General features: G+C 37.6%; 1 protein-coding gene across 1 annotated transcript in view; it reads left to right on the forward strand.

The window, feature by feature from the left end:
- The window catches only part of LOC104140172 (solute carrier organic anion transporter family member 4C1), a 34929-nt gene extending 22970 nt beyond the window's left edge, over positions 1-11959 (forward strand). Inside the window, exons 9-13 of the mRNA XM_068925893.1 lie at positions 3201-3354; positions 6498-6685; positions 8740-8804; positions 9847-9984; positions 11108-11959. Coding sequence (XP_068781994.1) covers positions 3201-3354; positions 6498-6685; positions 8740-8804; positions 9847-9984; positions 11108-11232 — 670 coding nt within the window. The 3' untranslated portion in view covers positions 11233-11959. The remainder of the gene's footprint in view (positions 1-3200; positions 3355-6497; positions 6686-8739; positions 8805-9846; positions 9985-11107) is intronic.
- The last annotated feature ends 13064 nt before the right edge of the window (positions 11960-25023 follow it).

Consider the following 25023-nt stretch of genomic DNA (forward strand, 5'->3'; position numbering starts at 1 on the left):
GCATTAAGTTTTCCTGCCAAGTGCTAAGAGTGACATGAAAGACAAGAAGATATGTTTCAGGTCTCATTAGCTAAATGTGGAAACACTGATGCAAGTAACTAAGTTGACAGGACAAATTCAGCTGGCTTGAAAGTGATAGTGGTTAGATGTCAAAATTCCAGCTCCTTGTAACAGTTGCAGTTGTATTTGAAGTTCAATCTACTTAATTTGGCGTAACACATGTCTGAATGCATTATGATGCGCTATATGCTGATCATGTCTTATTGAAGTTGTACAGCATACTGCCTACTAAGATCTGCTGTGCACATATATGACAAAATCATGTTGGATATGTCACCTTGTTTGCCTAAACTTTAAGGTGATAAAAGAAATTGTTTCAGTGATCCCAGGAAGGTCAGATCAAAGTTTAGGGGTAAAGTAGAAGTATAATGCCTTGATGTCATGTGAATGTCATGTGATGTCTGTGAAAGCTTAGTCATTGGTTTTTGGTCTTCCAGATGGCATACAAGATGAATAAAACAATTTTAATACATTAGTGATTGGGAAAAATCATTAAAGCCTCGTTTACAGCTCTTTCAAATTTCAATCTTTGTCAATTGATACAGCAAGTTGTAGTGTATTCAAAGGCCAGTATTGACATTTGACACTTAAAATGTGGCCCTACTTCAGGGTATGAAAAATGCTAGCTGTAAGGCTATATTGGACATTTTTTTCTTACAGCTGTGAAAAGTAGGATGTAACCATTGATTTTAAATTACAGATTCTCGTACTCAATAAGAATCTATAATATAACAATACCAGAGAGGCTATATAGGAAGCAGAATATGAAGTTAGCCTTAGTTCTGTACTAGGTACTGTGATAATGAGCAGCTGAAGGTTCAGAAGGTACAGCTGAACCGCTTTTATCTTACCTTAAGCGAACTTCTTAAATACAAGCTAAGAACTCTGCATAACTTCAGTTATTTACTTGTAACTGTTCCAGTGTTGCTGATGACCTTTTATCTCTAGCAATGTGGAATTAACCAGTCCTGAAAAACTCTGCACTCTGTATCCATTATCAGAAATTGTTCAGTTTTATCTAGTTCGCTGTTACTTATTGGAGGGTAGTTGGTCTGACACATGACATGCATCAAAGGAGATCTAATATAGTGTCACTCATGAATTTTCTTTGCGTGAAGGAATAGGTGACTAAAACATGTAGTAGAACCCCCAATTCATAAGCTTATGGGAGAACAGCCAAATGACTGACTCCTGCTTATATTATTGAACAAATGAAGCACTAGATTCTAGAAAAAAAAAATACAAGAATGCTTTGGTAGTTGACCTGCAAATCAAGGCAAACCCACTGTTTTTTGAGATTCTGAAAAAAGCATTCATGGCAAGCATTCTGTTTCTAAAAGATGAAAGATTGAGGGCAGTAAGAAAGCTTTCGGTATCCATCTACTTCTGGTATCAGACATACAGAATGACCTCAGACCTCTGAGGTCAACTATGTTAAAAGCATATTGTTCCTAATAGCTATGTGTACTGTGCTTATTGTAATGAGTTTTATTACTGAAGTAGTCCATAAGCAGGACTAATGGATAGGGTTTACTGTAATCTATTAAACAGTTCTTTGAAGTCTTTTTGCCAAATTCTTTTTTCTCATATGTTTGAAAACTTGAAGGAATAGAAATGCAGTGACTGTTTCTGTAGCTCTGGTTCTGACAAGTCTAAAAGACTCTTCATTTTGCTTTCCAATGACAAAATGCCCAACCTATAAGACTTTAAGACCACTGTGTGGCCTCACTAAGCTGCTCTGGAAAAGTTATGTTAAAACATAGGAACCTTTGCACACTAAGCTATTTTTTCTCTGAACAAAATTGAAGTCTCAAGTGCCTCTTTGGAGGTCAGGGGAAGAGACAACATCTGCAGGTGTAAGCTGATAGCAAATGTTGCTCTTTAGTTGAATAAAAGCTGCAGAACTTGACGTGCTTTGTGCAATGTCTTGTTAGCATCTGAATAAACCTGTAATTAGTCAAATACCTGTGCATATACTTTTGCTGTGCTTGAAGTGTTTTAAGCCAGAACAGACAAACTTTGATCCTCTGAAGAATGAGCTAACATAACCTGATAGGGTTCAGTCATACCACGACTAAACCAAGTGCATAGATACTTATATTGTCCCTAATATTCCATGTGCAGTTTGAGTGCTATATGTAATCAGCTTAATTCTTAGCTAAATTATTTTCACTATTAGTGTATATATAACCATCTTGGATTCCTTGGAAGAAGTGTACATTCTAGATAATGTATCTGGAACTTTCAGATTGCAGTACATTATTTGAACTGTTGACAGTATCAAAATTCTAGTTTCAGTTAAGCGAACTTTTAATCTGTAAAGTTTTTGCTTATCACATATACTACTACTAGAAAATTAAAGGGTGTTCTTCTTTTTAATCATGACTTAAGGAGGTCTTTCCACTTCCCAAACTGACTTCTCATATTCCTAATATAATGAGACTACCTCAAATATAAGCTTACTATGGCTTATACTGGAACTAAAACATGTAAACTGAGTAGTTATAATATGCAAGTTAAACTCTGTTCTCCATTAGTTAGTCTCTCAGCAGCTGAGACAATCTTTAAGTTTTTTTGGGTGGGATAAGACATTATCACAGCATTTTGTGGTTTGCAGTCTGCTTGGTGCTGGAACAGTCCAGGTGTCTACCCAGCAGGTTTAAAAAAATAGAAATGCAATGGGTTTGCAATTGGACTTGAATCTAAAACAAAAAACAACTTGGAATCTGATCAGTAAAATAGACATTACCAAATACACACAGCTTTAAATCTTGTTGTAATTTTTTTAGAATTGTGAGTTATAGGAATTCAAGTGTATATGTGTGTGGGAGGGAGGAGATGATGCCAAAGAACTGGGATGGGATGTGGAATTTCTTTCCTTTGTTTTATTTGGAAGGGAAATTGGAGAAATCTGTGGGAATAATAATAGAGTACAAATAATCAGGCCTAGAATAAATGGGAATTCCCCCTCTACACTCCTAGCTATTAGGAGTATGGCTTTATTTTCAGACATTAAAGTATATAAATCACATGAACTGAATATTTTGGGATTTATGAGCATATAAATTCTGCATTACTTATTTGCATGTCTACTGTTTTTAAACTACTTTACTAAAAGCCTGTTAACTTTTACCTTTCAGAACAGGCATGCTACATAACTTAACAGCACCATGCAATGCTAACTGCAAATGTTTGCGTTCCATGTATTACCCAGTCTGTGGCAGAGATGAAGTCCAGTATTTTTCTCCCTGTTTTGCAGGATGCACATCACATCTTCTTAACAACAAGAAAAAGGTATTTTATGGTATGCTTTTCCCTGAGGGTAGATGACACTGTTTCAAATCCATACAATATGAATGGAAATGCATGGAAAATTTTTTTTCTTAGACAACAAATCACAGTATTTCTTAGTCTGCATGGTAGTTACTACAGGAAAAACTTATTATGAACTTTGAAGCAGACATCTGTCAGTAGGATGAATGTTGGTATATCTTTCAGCTATGCAGTGTCTTGTTGCAAGTGTATTTCTACTAAACTCTAATGCTGAAAATACATAAACTTGGATTTACTTTAAATAGAATTGACTGTCAGAGAAGTAGAAATGAGCAACCGCCTTGACATTGAACTGCAGTTCCTGCCTAGATCTTCAAGCATAATGTAACATTTGCTTTATGTGTGGCAACCTGTTCCTATGTGAGTTTGTAAGCCTTGAATACCAGTTGTCTTTGATATTGGCCTGGCAAGCCATGAAGGTGGCTGGTTATTATCCAGATTCCCCAGAACTGAAACCCCCTCTTCTGTACCTATTACTACTAGCACAAGGAACTCTTGAGTAAAGATGTGGAAAGAATGAAGGGAAGAAAAGTCCTAAAGGCAGACAAACTGAACTTGGATACCTGGAGACCTCATATCAAAAAGGGAAAAGTAAATGAGAGGAGGTATTCTTGTGTTCAAGTAGGATTTCCTGTGCCTGTCTATGCCCACTGCCTCTCATCCTGTCAGTGGCCACCACTGAGTCTGGCCCCATCCTCTTTACAGCCTCCCAGCAGATATTTATAAACAATAATAAGATTATATAAACCACAGTAAGTGGTATTATCCAGAACATGTGAGAGACTGGCTGCTCCCTGCTGTGGAAAAATTTCACTGATTGGAAAAATTTCATTGATTTCTTCTTTCATAACAAACATGAATGGATTTAAAGAGGTTAAAACTGTTCCATTTGTTCACCTTGATTAGAAAAGATTCTAGTAGTCTGGAACTGTTAGAGCTTATTTTCATACTGCTGTATAAGTATTACAACATATTAATTACCGATTATAATTAGTTAGCAATAGTCCTTCATTCAATCACTGAAGAAGTGAGCATGGGAGGGAATGATTTAAATTTGTATGCCTGCTTCCTGTGAACAGACAGACATGATCTTTATCCCTCACGTTTGGATTAAAGCTTATGTGGCAGGTGAAATGCTTGTGTATGGTGTTGGTTAAGGAACTTAAGCTAACCTGTCTGTGTTTAGGTGAAAGGGATGTATTTTGGGATGGGGAGATGTAGCTCAAGTCTGGTCACTAGTTTCTCCATTTGTCTAGAGAAGTTCTACTCTTTTCTGTCTTAGCCCCCCCCCACCCCCAAAACAACCGTTGTTGACTTCATGCAAGAGCAAAAGGGAATCTGGCTTCTAGCTGTGGTCTTTCCCTGCCTCTTTATCTGAACCCTAATTTATCTGATGTGCAACCCTTTTTCTGCAACTTCCTCTGAAACAGTCCTTAGCCCCTTGCAAGTTCAGCTATCTGTTCCAAGGACTAGCTCAGATATCGCACAGCTGGAAACAACTAAGTTGTGAGACAATAGAGCCATGCAGGATTAAAGCAAGGTGACAGTTGTTGAGATGGGGATTGTTAATACTGCAATTCAAGAGGTAAAGTACCAACATGGAAAGGTGTAAAGTCATCAAGGACAAAACTGAATGACGGGAAGACAGCAACTCAGCAGCATCAAGGCAGTAGTGAAGGCTTATGCTTTGCTTCCTGACTTAAGATGGCTTGGTTGTCAAACTTTTTAGCTGTCTCTGGTAGCTTGCAAAATCCTAGCAGTTGAAAGCTTTTATGCTTAGTTGAAAGTGTGAAGCAAGTATTAAGTTGTATGCGCATCCTTTTTACATGGCTAAAGATACCTAACAAAGTCAGTGAGGGTTACAAAGGAGAATTATTTAAGGGTTGTATCACGTGGAAAGTTAAGAATGTGTTTCTGTGAGTGCTTGAGTTTATTAAAGGCTTCAATACAGATAATGGCAGGTAACATTTCTTTTTAAGCAGGACTTCAGAACTCTCCTTAGAAGAAAAGGAAAAGACCATACAGGGAAAGAGTTGTACAGGGAATAGCCAATGAACACTTTATCTGTTCCTTCCCACTGTTTGTATAGTCCTTGTAGAGTCTTGATAGCAGAGCTCCTATCTCTCTTCCTTTCAAGTATGGCCCAGTGTAAAAATTATTTGTATCTGGGACTGCAACCTCATGTGATTTGGGACTTGCTAACAACTCTCTGAAGAATGTGAACTTTTGCAGTTTGCTCTGCTACTGTTGTAACTGGACATGCCTTATCTAAACTTGAAGGATAAGGTATGAGAAATAGTGGTACAAGTAACTGAATCTGAAGAATGAATTCTGTTCATGTAACAATCTCTTGTAGTTAAGCCAGTTAGCAAAAGCTCTTTGGAGCATAATTTTTGAATTGTACAAAAATCGGCAGTTTTGGTAAAGAAACTATGTAACAGTTAACGCTATTTCAGTACTGAGAATCTCTTTGAGAACCTTGCTAGATGCGTCCTGCCCTAAGGGAACTGCAGCTTTGGCTCTTCCTTGTTTAGAAGTTAAACATTGCAGATGAAGTCAATCTCACATGGGGAAAGACATGAGGGACACTCCTCCTCCCCTGTGATTGTTTTTAATGCAAGAGGCGATTTGGTTAAAAATACCACTTGGAGTACTCTAGTTTGCACTTTCTTAATTGTAAACAGTGTCTGGCACCAATTACCTGCACTGTTCCCTGGTAGGCTTTGAGTAGGAAAGCTAGCTTTTCATGGTTTACTCTGCTAGCATTTGTGTAATGTGTTGCATATGGCAACGCCTCAACTCTAAAATCTTAATTTTTCATGCTTGTATCAAACTTGCTGTCCACAAAATGGGAGATGTACACTGTCTTTTTAGATCAAACATAATTACTGCTCAGATAAGCTCAATTAGCCTAGTTCTGCTAAAGCAGTTATTTAAAAAAATGCAGTGTTGTGTGATCATCAGGAAGTGGTCTGTTTCCTATATTGTGATGTTAGTGTTTGTTCTTGTGCCCAGTGGGATGCAGGCACCCTGAACATCTGTTGCATTAGTTTGTCACAATATCATATATGAAGAGGTAATTTTGTTTGCTTTATAAATTGTAGACTTTCCACAACTGTTCCTGTATTGGGAAACCAGAGACAGAAAATAACTCAGAAGACTTTCTCTATGAAGCTATCCCTGGGAAATGTCCAGTACAATGCAAACTGTTACCTTTATTTCTGCTCTTTTTCTTCTTGACTGTTGTTTTCACATTTATGGCTGTTACACCAACAACTGTGGCCATTCTCAGGTATGTATTTTAGGCTGAAAAGTAGATAACATGAATTTTTATGAAAACTCAGATCAGTAAAATACTCTTAAATCTCTTGAGTATGGACTTAAACCAATGTGCAGGGAATTTTCTGTTGTAGTATTTTGTGTAATAAACTGGCAGTGCTTGAAGGAGAGGATAGTCATAGCACTGTTTGCTATTATATCTGTAGTTATGTTTGTTTAGTAGATGCTCTTTGAATTGATGTTTTTGCTCTTATGACTAAGAGCAAATCAAATGTGCCTTGTGCATGTGCTTGGATGAAGAAAATGTTTAACTAACCTGTTCATGGTAGAGTGCTGGGATTTTAAATTGCACAAAGAAGGAGGAAAAAAAAGCAAAATAGTTTACCTAGTTTGAGGAAGACGTCTTATCCTCAAATTATCTTCTTATCCTTTGATTCCTGTCTCAAAATCAGAGTCCTGACTTCAGAAGTTATAAACTGTCAAACTCTAGACTGCCTCTCGTATGATATTAGTGCTTTAATAATGGAATTCTATGGTAGCTGTTAGTATAAAATGTGATGACATGTATATGCCTTTAAGGAGTGGTTTGACAGTCTAAACCACTATGTACAACTCATACTGCACAGAACTCATAAGCACAAAAGCTGGATAATATTTTGGTATTAATTGGTCTTCATTTGAAAGTAGGGCTGTTCTCACTTTGCATTAAAATCTGATTTGCATCTCAAATACCTACACAATGGAACAATAAGATAGTTATGATGTATAGACTTACAAGTACTGCCCACTATGTTTTAAGAGTGGGTTTTTTTGATCCTGTTTCTTCAGCATTTTAAGCTGGCAGGTTGGAGAGAGATGCTGTAGCCGTGCTTTGTAGTAGCTTCCTGTTTAGGGTTGGTGTAAATCTGGATTTAACAGGCTGTTGTGCTAGTCTGGAGGCAGAGTAGTGTGAAGTGTTGCTGTATGCTTCAAACTTTGAGCTGACAGTTGTAGTGAAGTCTAAGTAATAACACCTAGAACTTGGGAAACCTCATACACTCCAACTGAAATGGTGAAACAGTTTCTGTAGAAAAGATTATAGCACAGCTTAAATATTCAAAAGCTAATTTAAATAGCTAAATGTGAGGAAAGTTACTGTAATGTATTCTGATGTCTTCAGTAGGCCTTTGTTTTGTGCAACTTCAAGTACGCTCCATGTGTTCATGACACTCTCCTGTTACTAGAAATACTCCCACAGTGGGAGACCACGCTTTTGCTTTCCTCTATTTGCCATCATGGATGGAAATCCTAACAGTGGCTGCTGCTAACTGCTTACCTCAGATGTTTTTCTATGGTTAATCCTCATATATATTCCAGAATGAGGGAACTGCTCCTGAATATTTAAATACTGCCTTTTTGGCACTGAGTGCTTCTGTATCTATATATGATATAGTATCAGTAAGGAAAACAGTGCTGAAACTAAATTGTATGAATGAAGTTGCATTTAATCTTTTTGGCAATATTTAAGACATTGTCAGGGTAAAATTCTTGTAGCTAGAGAAATTTCTGAAGGAAATGGATATGAGGTAATTCTTAATGCTGTATCATATTGTTACGTACTGTTACATCAGCATATTGACTTGCATAGCACATCTAGAACTGGTTATAAGGTCAGGTGACTGTATGAAAAAACTAAGGGGAAAACAGCCAGTGCTGTGCTGAAGCCTAGTCCTGGTTTATGTATGGCTGCTTTAGGCAGAGCAGTTCAGGATTACACTCTAGCTCTGTTCGTAAGTCCTTGATTGTTCTGTAGAAAAATGCTAGACAGTGTATGTATACTGATCAGCTAGTGTTTTTTTATCTTTTTCTAGTAAAACTAGTTCAATCTGTGTAATTACTCTATCTGCTATAAGAGTTTCTTAATATTTTGACAAATGCCACTTCTGGAAGTTCTTTATCTGTTCTGGACACTGGGTTTCTAAAATCCTCTGCAATCAACAAATTAAAAGCATATTCATTGAGGAGCACAGCTGAAATGGAATAGAAACTTGTTTACCAAGGCCTTAAACTACAAATCTTTTTGTACAGGTGTGTGCCAGATAAACAGCGCTCATTTGCACTTGGAGTACAATCAGTGTTTCTACGACTACTAGGTATGACTTCTTGTTGAAATATCTGTCTCTGTATAACCTACTTCCCTAATGTTTTTCTGAACTGAAAAATGATGCATTAAGATGTTTTGAGAAGAGCTTGTGGTACACTCATGGACTTAAAGAATAAACTTGTTAAAAGGCAGATGCCGTAAGTGGCCTAGGCCTCTTGTCTTCTGCTCCACAGCGGAGTCAAGGAGCACTTTTTGCACAGCCCTTAGTGACTGTAGCTGAAGAAGGCGGCAGTTAACAGCCTTGCTACCAACAAGGTATTTACACTATATGAACTCCCAGCCTTTATGTCCTGCCCTAGAAGCTCTAGGGATGACACAAAGATCCTAGATAGAAGAGCTGTAGTGAGGACAGAGCTGCTTGTTAGCTTAAGATCAGTTTAGGCCTTAAGTAGGCTGGGTAAACGTGCAGTGTGTAGCTTGAGTATTTGTAATAACATTGGCTATACTTAGATGCAAGAAATCCATGCTTTATAAAAGTGTTGTTAGAAAGATCATGTAAACTCAATGAATTCTAGAAAGGAATAACTTTAAATAGTACTAGTTCCATGTGAAATTTTTCCAAAAAGCTTGTTCATATCTGAATGATGGAAAAATAATGTATAACTGAACACAGTATCAAACAGATATATTAAGCCTTTGCGTTTGTAACTGGTTGGTGTACTTGATCTGAAAAGACTTTTTTTCTTCAGTTAGACTCCTACTCCCTTGATTATCTCCCTCCCCTCTCCAATAGTTTTATTCTCACTTTTATCTTCCTGTGAGAGCTTAGGAAGTTATGAGAAGCTCAGACCTCTGAAGAAAGTTCTTGCTTGAAAAAGAGCTGTATGAAAAACTAAATTACTGTATGCATACTACCTATTGAGATCAAGGGAAGAGGCACAGTTGCTGTGTAATATGAGCCCTATGGCTTTGACTAAAATGCTTATGTTTATGGTGTGTGGGTCTCATCTTCCCTATGGAGTTTCATTTATCCATTCAGATTAGACTATTCAAACTACTTCAAACGTTTAAACATGTTACTCTTTTTTTAGGTACTGTTCCTGGTCCAATATTGTTTGGTGTGGCAATAGACAACAGTTGTGCTCTATGGGATATTAATGAATGTAAAACTAAAGGAGCCTGTTGGGTTTATGATAATGAAAGAATGGCTTATCTGCTGATGGGTATAAGTAAGTGACTCTTCTACATATGAAGTACATCTACAAGATATACTGTACTTGACTGCTAGATGGAAATTAGAGTATTTTAGAATGGAACCTTAAACTTTTATATGCTTACTTAGCAGCAGTGTTAAAGAAATAAAAATCTCAATCTTGGATGTCTTCCCTAAGTATCAAAAAGCAAAATATCAGAGAGCAGGACCCCACTGAGATATAAAAAATGGACTATGAAGGTGTTTTATAATATAAGAATATGAAATAGTTTTGCTCTCAGCCTTTTCTCACACTATTTTCTGAATTTTAAGAAACCAGCACACCTTTCATTCTAATGTCTCTTGGCTTGCTAGCAGCTTAAGGTCTGAGGAGCTTTCTCACTTTTGTCATATTTCAGGTTTTTCATTGAATTAATATCAAGGTTTGAAAATATCTTTAAACACTAGTCAAATTTCCCAAGCTTTTAACAGTTACCTTCAGGTGCATGCACAGGGTGTGTGCACATGTGTGGGGTGGTGGATATCAAGTTTACATCTGTAGTAGTTGCAATTGTCCTATCTTCTAGCAATCACAGTACTCAATTGCCTAAACTGAACTGCTGATATCTAGCTTTCAAACTGAAAAAGCAATAAACAACTTCAGGTTTCAGTATCTGTCAGGCATATTTCAATGACTGACTACAATCCCTCCTCTAGTCTTTCTTCCTCCAGAAATGTTGCATAAATACCACTCTATCAGTGAAGAATAAATGGAAGGACTCTAAGATAGCTGAGGGGAAAATACTTAACAGGTTTGAACATGGGGAGTTGCAGTGTGCGTAGCAAGGAATATGGAAGAGACAAAGAATAGTAGTGGGACAAGAAGTAAGGGAAATGTATACTTCAGGCTACAGTGGAGTGAAGAAATAGAGACTGAAGGAATGGAAATAGCTGCTGCAAGCAGAGCTGGCAGGCAAATGGGTCAGTTGGAAGACTTTTTTACCTGCCCTTGGCAGTTCATCCAAAAGTTGTTGAAGTTCATAACATCCCATTAAAATCTTTCAGTGTAACTTTCTCTGTGAAATTTTGTGAGTAACAAATATTCTTGTCTACTATTGAAGGTGACTTGCAACAAGAACTGTCTTATTCTTTGCTTCCAGGTGCTGCTTGTAAAATCATCACTATCATATTTGTTGTCATGGCGGTCTGCTTATATAAGCCTCCACCAACAAGTTCAGCCCTGTCACAGAAGGATTCAGAAATGGTATCTGCTGTACGCACATAATCCTGAGCAAATTGGAACTTTCAAAAGAAGCCAATAGAATAAGCTCTGTTACAATATTTGTACCAAACTTCTTGTACAATGTTACCTAAGTAAAAAGTGCAGTATTTAAGTCTTGAACAATTTAAAATATTTGTGAATTTGTAGTGCTCACTAATCTCTGAGCATGATTTTTGGTATTCCATTGTTTCTGCAAAAGTGACATGTTTTCCAGGTGGCTGACTTCTAAATATAAGTATCTAATTTGAATGAAACAGGATGGAATAGTCTAATTGGAAAAAGGAAAAATGAGGTGAACTGGACTGACTGCAAGATATGTTTCTGCTGCTTATTAGGTAATACCTAAGTGAGATTGTAGTAGCAGAAAATAAGTAACTTGATATATCAAGGGAACTGTCAGTCTTCAGAATGGGAATTATTTTAATGGGCACATGATCTGGGCCAGGACCTTAGATGCCGATTTTTGACTGTAGATACACTTGGGAATGTGCAAATTTGGATGTGTTTTAAATATTTTTACATGCTATCTTAATGGCATAAATTGGTCACTTTTTAGTATTTGTAGAAAAATGTAAATAGTTATTATAGGCTAGCCAGGCTTGTAAATTAACAAACATTTTGTTGTTAAGTGCCTTATTTTCTATCTGAAATATAGACAGCAACTTGCTGTCAACTTCTCTTTAAGCATTAACATTTTTCTATAAAATTTCAAAATAAAACCTATTTTCGTACAACTTGTGTGTGCGCTAGGTCATTTGTAGGTGGTTATTGAGCTCTAGGCTTCTCCACTCAAAGAAACAAAAAATGCCAAAAAAGCAAGGAATAGGTGTGCAAGCACCAGCAATAGGAATGCATAACCTGAGTTGGTCCTTTTGACTTCTACACTGCACATTAAAACAGTATCTGAGCACAACAGATGTGAATTAGCCACTTTAACCAGGTATTAAACTGTATTCCTTCCTACCGGAATATCACTCAGTAATAGACATGATATTTTTCATAAGCAATACATCCTCAGCAGTGGTTTAACTTTGAAGATAATGGAGTTTGTGACCTCCTTTCTGTTCAGCTAGGTATGTACTTCACTCTTACGTAGCCAAGTGTGTGCCTTTTTTGTCTGGTTACGTGGACTGTACCTCATTGACTCATTACTGAGATTCTAATCAAGTGCTACAGCAAAGGTAGCAAAGGGCTCATGTTTTATCCCATTCTCTAAATGCAGCTATTATACTATGCAAATATAAGTATATATCTCAAAAGGTTCCTTTGTTGGAGTAGCTATTTAGGAAGAACTCTTCAGGCAAGAAGCAAAACCAACTACACTTCCTTAGTATATAAGGCTTCATGCTTCTTGAGGCAGAGGAGGGAAGGAGCAGAATTTCACAGCTTAGGCTTTCTGTATGTAATTCAAGGTCTACTGATAGCAGTTCCCTGATAAATGGGCCCATGGCAAGATGGGTAATGTCCCTTACAATAAATAAATACTGATCTTCTGTAGAGCTTGGGAATGGGGCCTAAAACTCTGAATTCAATTTTTAGCTCTGACAGTTTGTGTGAGGTATAGCAACTCACTTAGTTGCAGCAAAGATACGCAGCATGGAAGCTAAACTGGCAAACTTTCTTCTCTTGGTGTGACTCAGTCTGTGAGCTCATAGGTTACGGTCTGTGCTGGGGAGTGTGATGGGGCATATTATAAAACTCATGGGAAAGAGCAACAGGAGCTTCCTCTTCTTGGGAAGTTCCTGCGGTCTTGGTTGGAGTGGTTATCTGGGTGGGGAAGGAAGGAAGTGTTGTCATGGTGTAAAATTGCAGTAAATGTTAAAGGCTGTTGCAACTTATTTGTCCTGTGACTTGTTAAAGATTACACTCACTAACTTAGGATCAGCACCGTGATTAGAAAGGACCACAAGTATTTACAGCTTTGCCTTAGTTCTTGACAACTGTTCTGAATGAGTTTATCTATTTACCTGGGAACAGGTCCATATTTTAGCAGGCGATGAGCAATGCTAAATTCTCCAAAGCAATAGGTATTTCTCAGTGTGGCCTCTGATCTCTAATCTATGATGTGTAACTTCTACCTGAATTATTGCAGGGGAACAACCTATCTGTTCTTGCAGTGTCTGTTGCTGGGGCTTTTTTATTTTGGCTTGCATTTTATGTTAAATTATGTTTAGCAGCTAATACTGTGCTTATGTTTTACTGTGAGCAATAGCAGTTTTTCTTATGCTAACAGCATATTCTTGATAAAACTGTTTTAAACAGCAGTTGACAGCAGAGTTGTACGTGCTCTATGAACTGTTTAGGGTGCTAGGACTGCTAAATTCATGGACTTTATGTGGTAGTTAATAGGAAATCTAAAATTCATGTAGGGATTTAAGAACAATCTCCAGTCTAGTCTAAAATAAAGATACTTGAGACTTTTTGAAAGTTGCATCTTCTAACTGGCATGATCATTTTTAGGAACAATTTTTAATACAAAGGGAAGTTGTCCAAGTAAACACTATAGTTGAGAGTTTTTAATGTGTGAGCCAGAAGTAAACTTGTAAACCTTAAATATATTATTCTGCAGTCCTAGCTCAAATAAAATCTCGTAAGCGTTATTGAAGCCCTTGCCTAGTAATTTTTTGTTACTTTTATGTGAAAAATGCTTTTTAGAACTTTCTAAAATGTTTTTGGAGAGTAATGTACTTACTCATGGTAGCAGTTTTTTGGCTTTGTTTTTTTTTTTTTTTTTTTTGCTGTCTAGATTTCTAAAATAATGATGGGTGCTTCAAGGCTTTTTTCTCCATTTTAAGGTGCTACTTGCTTGATTGGTGTAGAGCTCCACCAACAGGTATTATAGATGTTTGCAAAACACTCAGAATGAAGAAATAGTACCGTTTTCCAGTATTAACTTCAAAAGTGTGTTTTCTTACTTGACAACCTACCTCTGCATTCAGAGGATTATTATGATCAAAGGTCTTTTAACCTATTTGTTATATATATATAAAAATTATTTTTTGAATTCAAAGGGGAGAGATGAACACTTTCTAGTAAGTGATGCCCAAATACTAAGGGATACCTTAATTATGGTAGATTTAAGGACAGTGTAGGAACTGTTCTAGTCGCTTTCTGTCTTGGCATGGATACATTTGCTCAGCTCATGAAGTGCTCTCTAGCAAGGGCAAAAAAGATAGAGCTGGCTTAGCTAGCACTTCTCCTTTGTGGAAACATCTTCTGTTTGCTTGTGGCAATTAAGGTCATGTCAGGCCACCTAAGTTCTGTTTTCAGCCCCAAATGATTCAAGTATCTTTTGTCAAAATGTATTCATTTCTTGTAAGTTAACTGGTTATCTTTTTGCTTCCTATGAAGGCAAAATGAACTTCAGTTAACTGAGGAGAGTGAATTTGAAGCAGGATACCTTTAGAAGCCCTGACTAGCTGTGGCTGGGCAAGGCTTAATAGCAACTGCTTTCACCGTTTGCCTGAATTCAAGAATTCTACAAATTTGAAAACTTTCTGGCTATTAGTACTATGGCTGTTAATAATGTATAGCTACACCACCGATCACCTGAAGCAAAACTATAATAAACCATTTGTGTGCTTTCTAGGTCGCTTAGAGGAGCTGCTAAATGAAACCTCTAATTGAAATAGGTGTACTGATTTTTGAATAGGTACAATACTCTTGGAAGACTTGTTCTTGTCTCTGGAAAGTTCCACATATAAAATATTTTTTTTTTAAGGCGAGATTTGTAAGATTTGTCTAGTTAGCTAGACTGGAAAGGACACTACCCCTCGTAAAGAGGCAATGAAATCTGGATAGGTCTCGGATCTTCTTCCCTATGTAAGCTTGGAAATAACTGTTCAAGGGCTGATCTAGCTAGACTGATCAGTGAAGATGACTAGAGACACTTCTAGGCAGACACAAAACCAGAGATGTAACAAAGTTGTTCTATGTAGAAAAACTGTTATACAGGTAGAATTTATAATAAATATCATGCTGAGAACAAAACTTTCCCAGACCTACTTCAACTCTGTGTCCATTGACATTAAACTTATCAGTGAAGACAGAATTCCTCTGGTTCAGGGAGATCAGGTCTCAATAAAAATATATAGCTCTGCTGTTGTCACACTAAATACTCCCACAAAGTAACTAACATTTCCTGGAATGTTATATAATTCATTTAGGACTTCTGGTCTCTATTACGTGATAAGCTACTGCTATGTATGTAAATGAAAAAATCTAGGTGGCATAAGTGGGAAGGTAGCCCTGCTTTGAGCAGGCAGTTGGGCTGGATGATCTCTAGGTATCCTTTCTAATCTAAATTATTCCGGGGCAAAAGCATCATTCTCTCAGGGGATAAATGTCTGATAAAAGTCTAACATTTCCTGTATCTCTTGCTTAGAGTTGTCTTTGTGCGTCTTTCCTTGCAACTGGCACTCCATGTGTTCGCAGGTACCAGCTACCTTTCTTTCAGAGGTGATCTGGTGCATGTCTGAGAGAACTCTGTAGAGCTGCTGTCATCACATTTGGGTTTGAAATCAGCTGTTATTGTTATCCCCTTGAGAAGGGGCTGGTGTTCCTGAAAGCATATTTAATTTTTCAAAGTATGTGAATTTGTCTAATAAAGACGGTTTCTGCTGCTTGGGAATCTTGTTCTGCGTTTGAGATTTTGAAGGCTATAGCAAAATGCCCTGTCACCCTAGTGATAGATACTCACTATTGAAAATGGTTAAGGCTTTATTTTTGCCTTAATTTTGCTTGGAAGCAATGACAGAACTCTTTTTAAGATGGAAAGCAGCTACGTAAGAATTATTTGTAGAGTTTTGGGTGGAATTAGCAGGGTGAGTTTTTTCTTCTTTTCGGGTTTTTTGAACTTCTATGTTTTGCTAGTGCATACTAACAGACTTGTATATTCCTCAAGAGTCGATTTTATATTTCCACATTATTATTATTTTCCTTTCTAAGTAGCAACATTTTTTCTACTTAAAAAGTGATAAATTGGAAGCATCCAAAACTCTAGAAAATTAGATGTCTTCATTTGCTATTTTGGCTAGGTAGACGAGACAGATTTACATGTCTGTTACTGTTTCATGCTGCAAAGTATGAACAACGTGAAATTCTGTGGCACGCTGTCTAGTTGAACAGACTGAAAAAAAATTGGAGCTGCCTGTTCTGCTAATGAGTTAGCCATAAGGGGCCTCACTTTAAAAATTTTATGTTGCCACTTCAGGCTTTTCTTTGACGCTGTGTAAAAAGATAAGATGGATTTAGCTTTGCAAAACCAGCCCAATCTAGTTTTAAAATTTCAGGAGCAGGTGTTGAAGGATTATGAGAACTGGACTTTGCTGGAAATGTATGTGAGCAGAAGCTGGTGTACAGTTAATTTTGCATCATGCGCATTGGCAGCAGGTAGAAATAGAAATAGCCATAGCTACTCGGTCATTCATGTTTTCTTGTACTTGCTGACCTGACAGCAGAATTGGTAGTCATCATGATTAAGATAATGCTTGAAATAGCTTACAGGACTTTTTTTTTAATATGTAGCATATAAGTGACTTGTGGATCTCTGCTTACAAGAGAGGCCAAGATCTGAAGGATTCCAGAAGCCTTACAAGTGAGTGACAGTGGGTAACTGTTACAGCTGAGGTAAACTTCTGATCTGAAATTTCTTTGCAGTTGTTTATTATCTCAAAATCAAGACTTTTTTTTTTTACTTTTCTCCCTCTTCTGCAGAGGAAAGATGTTAGGAGAATCCCAAGCTGTATTTGAAGAGTGGAAGCTCTGTTGAATTAAGGTAATTCTTAGTGCTTGAACGCTTGTTGAGTAGCTGAGTGCTGAAGTTCAGTGCAATGGCAAGAGTACACGCTTCCTAGCTTCATGAATACCGAGAGGAAGGGCAAAAATCTGAGTTCTATTTTGCATGCAGTTAACATGTGCATCATTACTTACAAAATACTTTATACTTTGAGTTGCCTACATAATTTGCTTACAGAGTCTCTTTGCACATGACTGTAGGTATCTGAACAAAATGACCAGTAGTGGGAGGGTTGTAACACAGTAGACTCAAACCTGCCTTGCAAAGTGTCTCACTACGTATTTTGGACAGAAAGATGGGAACTTTAGGAAAGCTACAGCTTGCTGACTGACACCACATATCTGAAGTCCTGTTGCTGACCGTTACTGAGGCAATGACAACTTGAATTGAGAAACAGGCCTTATACTAATTATACTGGTGTAAAACATGATAAAAGTAGTTCAGGTGTTAACAAATTGGAGAAAATTATGGCAAAAGCATTTTTCAGCTCTGAAACTCTTCAAAAGGATTGCAGGTTGAGGAATAAGAGAGTAGTAGTCCGGCCTGGGAATAAATGTGTGTGCAATACTTCTGTAATCTTCTGCTACAGCAGCGAAGCACCCAGCTGTGATTTAACAGGTAACTGGGTTTTAAGGCTTTTTTTCTGCCAGCAGATGGCTCTGTTGGTTCTGCTAACAAAAGTCTGGCGGTGTTTTGGTTGGAACATTAAGGGCCTTCAGAGTGCCGAGCAGAAAATACGCTGCAGTTGCAAAAATATTCTGTTAGTAGTAGCGTGACTGCTGCCGTTTGGCTCCTTGATTTCTGCTTTTGCAGTAGCAGTGGAACTCGTGTTGTGGTAAATGTATGAATATGCTTGTGTACGATCTCTTTTCTTTTTATGATGCGTCTCTGTGAAACTCGGTCTTTGTATGAGTATCTCAAAGACAAAATTTCCCAGGCAACATGGGCTAGTTTGAGATTAAAGAAGCTTAACAAAAATACTGAGAGAATGAATGAGTCTTATATCTCCATAATAAATGATGCAAAAAGAACCTGGAATTACGTTATTTGTGTGCAGCTCCCATGGCAAATGAAGAGTGAGTCTACTGCGCAGAGGAGACTTATGGATGTTGCCTGCCTCCCTCTGCGCGTGCGTTTCAAAGTCTGCATAATTTGAGTCCTGGTAACTGGTAAAACTCCCAATCAAAGCTCTTCTCCAGTCTACAGAATACCTCAGCAAATGTGTTAAATGAAAGACTCAGGGGCACGTGTAAAGCTTTTCCGATCATCATTAATCTTTAAGCATTCATGCTGAATATGTGCTTTCTTAGCATGTTTTGGAAATCTTGGGCAGCAGCAGGGAAATCTCAACTTGCAAAACAAAATCCAAGCTGAGCACAAAGATAGTCATTCCCTCCGAAGCATTCAGGAACTGCTAATACTGGTTAGGCTAACTTGAGATATGTTTCCCCTCCCAGCATTTTGCTGTCAGATTATTTGGCTTTGGAGGAGCAAAGTGGGGGCAAATTTAACTTGGGAATAAATTAGAAAAAGAACCACAAAGCAGGGTCAGGTTGTCTGAAGACAGTGGAGGTTTTGCTACTTATTTAAATACAATCAGGCTGCTTAGACAGATTGCAAGACAATAGCTTAATATTTGATGTACTTACCACATACCCAGTGCGAGTAAGTTACTTTCACACCATTTGATAGCCTGTAAACCTGTAAGATGTGAGTGAGCTAGGACAAAAATGCAAGCTGGAGAGGAAGGAAGGTAGTGCTCTCCAGGAGATTTTTTTTCCAACCTAGTTATCTTTTAGAAATGTTTCAGGTTTCATGTTTGAATCAGCTAGATGTGGACTTTGGTTTCATAGGTATGAAAAATCCTTGTTTAAAAGATTTTCTATAGATTAGGTTAATTAAAGCTGAAAACAGACTTATAGCATTTTTAAGCATATTTTTAGATAGATACAAGCAGCATTGGAATTTGACTTAAAATATTTGTCAGTAATTTAGAATTTGAATTCCACTTAAATAAGGAACTGATGTTTTTTCAGTGATGACATAAGATTTAATTATTTTAAATTATTACCCAAAATTTGTTTTAGTTTATATGATGGGCAACTTCATATGTTATTTTCATCTCAGTAAATATTACATTAATTGGTGTGTGGATGTCTGCAAAAACTAAGTGTGCTTTTTAGGCCAGCAGCCGTATTGATGACTCCTGTGCTCTACCCTCTTACTTAGAGCAGAAGAAATGTGTTTTACAATAGCTCCAATGTGAACGTGTAGACACACAAACACTATATAATACAGGCAGAGTCTGAACCTACAGTATTTGAACTGAAACCCAAACCATCGTCTGTCTTATATTCTGTTCTTTCTACACTAAGTGGCACACAGCAAGTCCCTAGTTTAGCAAAATTTGATTCCCATGGTATCGAAGGAGTGGAATTCTTTGATCAACATATTTCTGTTAGGCAAGTGTATGTCAGTTTTTAAACCCATCAAACATGGATGCGGTGGCTTTCATTTTTTCCTGATTTTACTTTGTATCTTCGTCTTCAGAGTAAGTGATCTGCCTATAAACTTGACCCGACTGAACATCATCTAGGTGTACATATTCCTTCACTCCTCCTTGACGGAGAAAATCACACTTCAGCAGGTACCTGATTTATCCTTTCCCTATTGTATATTATGGCAGCTACCATGTCCTGTCTACTTGCTAGTTGCAAGAGTTTCCCTTCAGAGTGTGAGTTTGAGGTGGATGCTATCCATTATTAATTTTGGTGCTTAAGTTAGGGGCTTAGACTGCCTGTGTGTTAAATTGAGAGAGATAAGAATTAGGGGAAAAAAAGAAAAACCCTCCATAAGTGGTAACCAGGAAAGCATTACTCAGAGATCAATGAATAAACAGATGGCTTCCACATCAGTATTCAGAGATGGATGGGATTCTTCAAAATACGTGCAATTGATTTGGCAAAAAATCTATACAGCTGGGTAAACGTGCGTTACTCTTTAATTTAGGTTCTATGCTAAAGTCTGATCACTGTCTATTTTGCTGGTGTTGTAGACCTGAAAAAACAAATCAGAGCTGTAAACATGCTGCCAGGGTTGGAGTGGAGGAGTTGTGCCTTTGCAGTTTCTCCCGTGGATGCTGTGTGTGTGTGAACATGAGCTGGGATGCTCCTGACGTGAGCAATATGGTATTGCGCTTTGTTTTCTCTCTCTGACAGCTCCTGTTGGAGGTATTCAGTCCCTTCCTTCCTTCCTTCCTTCACTAAACGTAAAGCCATTTCTTTATCTTTGTGCTTCAGTTTTCTCGGGCGTCTGTTGCTATTCCTTCAAATGGCAAATCTGTAGCAGGTTGCATCCCCGTTCTAAATTTGGGACTAAGGAGGGGGGAAAAAGTGAAAAAAATATTCTGAAGCAAACAGGATAGGCTGAGCTACAGATAATGGAGGCTCCAAAAGATGGAGCTAATTACCTACAGTAAGTGAATTGAAGCAGTTCCAATGAGATATTGGCGAATAAGCATATTAAAACAGCTATAATAGAGGACGTGAAATGAGGCGAAAGAAATGAGGGATGAAAATGTAACACATGGAAGGAAATTCATACAGGAGATTAAGAAAATTACATTGCTATTGTGTTTTCATTCTAGTAAAAGTGAACAACCTTCATTTGAAATGCTTTATAAGTCAGTTATTTGTACCTAGGGGAAGATGGTAGTTGATTGCATAGAGGCATAACCTCCTAAACCCCGGAAACAAATTTGATACTGTGAGTGTATTGCAGTATGTTGCAAGATAACTAGAAGAAACAAGATGCAATATATGAACTTTAAAGAAGTTTCATTTTCTGATGCTGTAAGAGTGATTTACCCTCTTGTAAGGCTGTATTTTTCATACGAATAGCTTCATCTCATTTTTGAAATTGTTACTTACCAGATAACGTGCCAATGTTTCCTTTTCATCTCCCAGGATTTACTTTTTTAGGACTTTCTCTTGAGTGTGGATCAGCTTTTTTTGGCCTGTCTTATCATTTGAAACAACATTGCGATGAGGTGTCTTTTTAGTTTGGTTTCCTGAGAAAACAAGACAAAGATGACTTGCTCCATCAGTTTCCTTCTTCCTTAAGATTTTCACCTCATCTTCCCTGAGAATTTTTGTGGCCGAGAGTGAATCTGGACCAAATTTGACAGCGGTAGAAGGCACAAATGCATGAAATTTCCAGAAGTTTCATCAAAATTGGCAGCTGGCTGGTATCCACTGAAGGAAGTTTTAACCCTAAACCTATCTTTTCTAAAAGCCAGAAGGCAGTCGGGCAATGCCGTGCGGATCCAGCCAGCAAGGGCTGCTAGCGGTTGCCCAGCAGGGCAGCAGTGACGGGAAGGGACGCATAGCACTGACCCAAAGGGAGGGCTGGAACAGTACTGGGGGTGTAGGACAAGTCCATGGGAAACCTGGCTGAATCAATCCCCTACTCATGGGTCAGTGTGTTCCTGCTTATAAAACCCTTTGGTTTCCCTTGCCCTGGACATGGTTGTTGTTTACCTTCTTGCGTGATCATTTATCTCTCTGTTCTTGTCTTATTCCGAAGCTTCCCCCCCGCCACAAAGAGAGTTTTAAGACTCCTGTAAACAGCAACTTTATTCCTTCAAAACTGTTTCCTGGAAACTGAATGGCAGATAGCAGTCTTCTGGTTTGAACTTGACATAACCAGTACTAACAGTAATCCAGACAACTACTTTTGTTTTTAAAAGTCTTCAAGATAATGCATATTTCAGTTTTTTTCCACTTATTTCTAATTCAGACAAGAGACTGGCTTCACTTAGGTGCTATTTACTTACAGCTTTCTATTGAAGAACTGTCTCTCACACACCAATTCAGTGCAGCAGGTGGAAAAAGTCTGGCCTAGCGTTTGACCCTACACTGTGGGATCAAACCTAGATCAAATCCGTGCGCAAATATTTAACTTCAGTCATGTGGGCAGTTCCCAAAAGGTATCTCTAGGCTTCAAGTGCAGCAGATGCAGAAATGTTTGTAAGGGAAGAGAGAAAAACAATCCCATGAGCTACTCAGGCGGTGGCTTCGAGGGTGGAGCAGTTTTCTCATTATGTTCAAGCCTTCAGATAAACATATGCTCTCATTAAAAGCATGAAACCCAAAGGGAAGACGAAGCTATTAAAAAAAATTGCAAAAACGATTAGATGTTATTAATTCAGTTTCTCAGTTAAAAAAAAAAAAAAAAAGAGTCTTTTAGAGAGACCTACCGGAAGAGATGAAACTGAAAATGATGCTTTCATTTCAATAAAGGAGAATTGTGGCTCTGATGTGGAAAGTGGTGATCTATGTATCTGCCTGCATTTGCTGATAGGACTTTTCAGTAAGGCTTGCAGGTAGACCTTGTGGGACATTTATGTTTTCTCTAATTGTTGACCTGTTATGAAAAGTCTACCTCTGAGCCCTTTGGAGTTATAATTTTTTTTATAGTGTTATATTACAAATAGCACTCCTTGTTTTCTTGCCTCCTGTACTAATAAGCTGAAGCCTACTGGGTGTTTTGAATACTGAAGCTACAACCCAGTGAATGGTTATCTTTTAACTTAAAGTTAATATGCGTTTTGTTAAGCTTTTTCGTTATTTTTAAAAAATATGAGGCTATGTATGTGTTGAGGGTAATTAACAAGAGCCTCAGCTTTGCTGAGTTGAAAAATTACCCAAGTGTAGTGAATTTTTTCTCCTATTTAATACTGAGGATCAGGAATTAGAGGACTTACTGTCTTAGCACAGTCAAAGAAGCTACTTGAAAGTTTTTTGCATGTTGTTACTTGATGTCCTGTGCAAACTTTGAAGTGCCTTACCCCAGCTGCCAGTGAGCAGTCCTCAGACTGGTGGCTGGAGGCTTATTGGCTAATGCAATGGAAGTTTTCCTGTGTTATGTATCAGTCTGACATTTCCTTTCATTCAAAGGAAAAACAAATTGCAAAAAGGTTATCATGCGTTTAAAGCAAACAATAGAGGTTTTCTGGGATCTCCTGCATTATAATCAAACAATTCAATGTTAAATGGTCCATTAGAGAAGAAAATGTTATTCAGACCTACCCAGTAAAAAACTTCAGAATCACCACATGCAGAAGTACGCAAGTAGCGGAAGACTAAATTAGTAGGATGGGCAAGAATTCAGTCAGCCACAGTAGATACTAAGGATTTTGATTTTCTTTTTTTTTTTTTTTTTTCCTTTGAACTGGCATGGTGTGCATGCTGTGCTAAAGACGTACTTGATCTGAAGTAATTTTACAGCTTTTGTAAGTCAATTCAGACTCATGCTGTTGTAAAAGAATTGTTATAATGGCAGCATTCAGGATGATACAGGTGTGTGGAATGCACAGTGTTGTTTAAATAGCGGCGCCACCTCCCAGCTGGATAGAGCTTCCCATTCGTTTGTGTTCTTCGCTATGCATAGTTGTGTACCGGGGGTTTTGCGGGGAGGGGGGGCCGTTGGTTGTTTTTTTGCAAAAATTTCTGCAGCAGGTGAGAAAAAACCTTTCTGGCTGAGAAAAAACCTTTGCTTTTTTTCCCCTCCCCCTTTTAGTTCAAATAACAAACGTAAAAGTGCTTGGAACAGCATAGCGACTTCTGTGTAAACTTTCTGTAAAACTCAACAAACGTAATGGCTGCTGTGATCACTGCCTGAAATATTTATGGAGATATTGCTGCCAGACCAGAAACCCTGTATCATGTAATGGGATGATTTGATGGGCACACTGAAGCCCTTAAGCTGTAGAGCAGCAGTTTGTTGACAATAAAATGTGATGGGAATTAATGTGGGCTGGACAGAATTTGATCCACTAGAACATCTGTCCTGAATGCTAGAAGTTAGACATACCTGTGTCAGTGGATTGGCATATAACAGCTACGTGAATAATGGAGAGTTGGAAATTTATAGATAAGTTTTAGCAAATTGTTACCTAATCAAGTACTTTGTGGCCATGTAGATTAACCTTTTTAAGAAAGAATGTGAACAGATCAAGGGGTATATTCATAGCCTAATATAATTGAAATAAATATCCCGGCACATTTAAATTGGGTGTTCTCATACTTAACTAGCTTTGTGCCAGTGGTGGTTCCTACTCAGCTGGAATGTATCATTAGGTGCTGTTTGTTAATGAAGTTTATTGTACCATGAAGCCAATTTTTGGAGAAGCTGTAGAAAGAAGAGATGGAATTGTTGCAGGTGTAAACTGAAACATGATATCCTTTGTGTATAAACATGGTTATATTAAAGTTGGTATGGACACAGTGATGAAGTGTGCCGCTTTCTGAAGAACTGACAAACTAAACGAGACTGACAGAGGCATGCTTCCATTTGATGGATTCTTTAGTTTTGCTTACATGTGGTAGTCTCTGCAAATACTATGTTTTTGAGATCATCAACAGAACCAACCAACCTATAGGGCTCAATACTGTTATTATCTCTTCTATGGAAAAAGTTTGAAAACTTTTTATTTACACAGTCAATGGTTTATAGTCTCTAACTTTTAAGAATGTATTGTTTGAATAGATTCAGATTTCTTTCAAATGGTATTTCATTGTCTTGTGAACACAGTAGCTGTCTGCATGGCTTGGTTGATGCATCCCTTATATATTTTTGTCTTCTGCTATCATATTGAAATGAATGAAGCAGAACGCGATGGTTACTCGTTTTATCTTATATCCTTTTCGCAGTTAGTGTTTTTGGCAGACAAAATGTTTTCATTTCTGTTTTTAAATTAGATTCACAAAGTAGCAATATTTCACATGCTCTTTATGGAATTAGAAACGGGAAGCATTCATTACTTTTGGTGTAAAGAAGCAAAACTGTGACAGCACGTTAGAAAGTATAATGGCTTATTAGTATTTACCTGAACGATAATATTCTTTTCAGCGTATTGCATAACATCACAAATAGCTGGTAAGAGAATATTATTTAACAGGGCAGCATGTTACATATTTTTAATATGAACGTTGTTA

This window comes from Struthio camelus, chromosome W (genome assembly GCF_040807025.1).
Source record: "Struthio camelus isolate bStrCam1 chromosome W, bStrCam1.hap1, whole genome shotgun sequence".
Taxonomy (NCBI): Eukaryota; Metazoa; Chordata; class Aves; order Struthioniformes; family Struthionidae; genus Struthio; species Struthio camelus.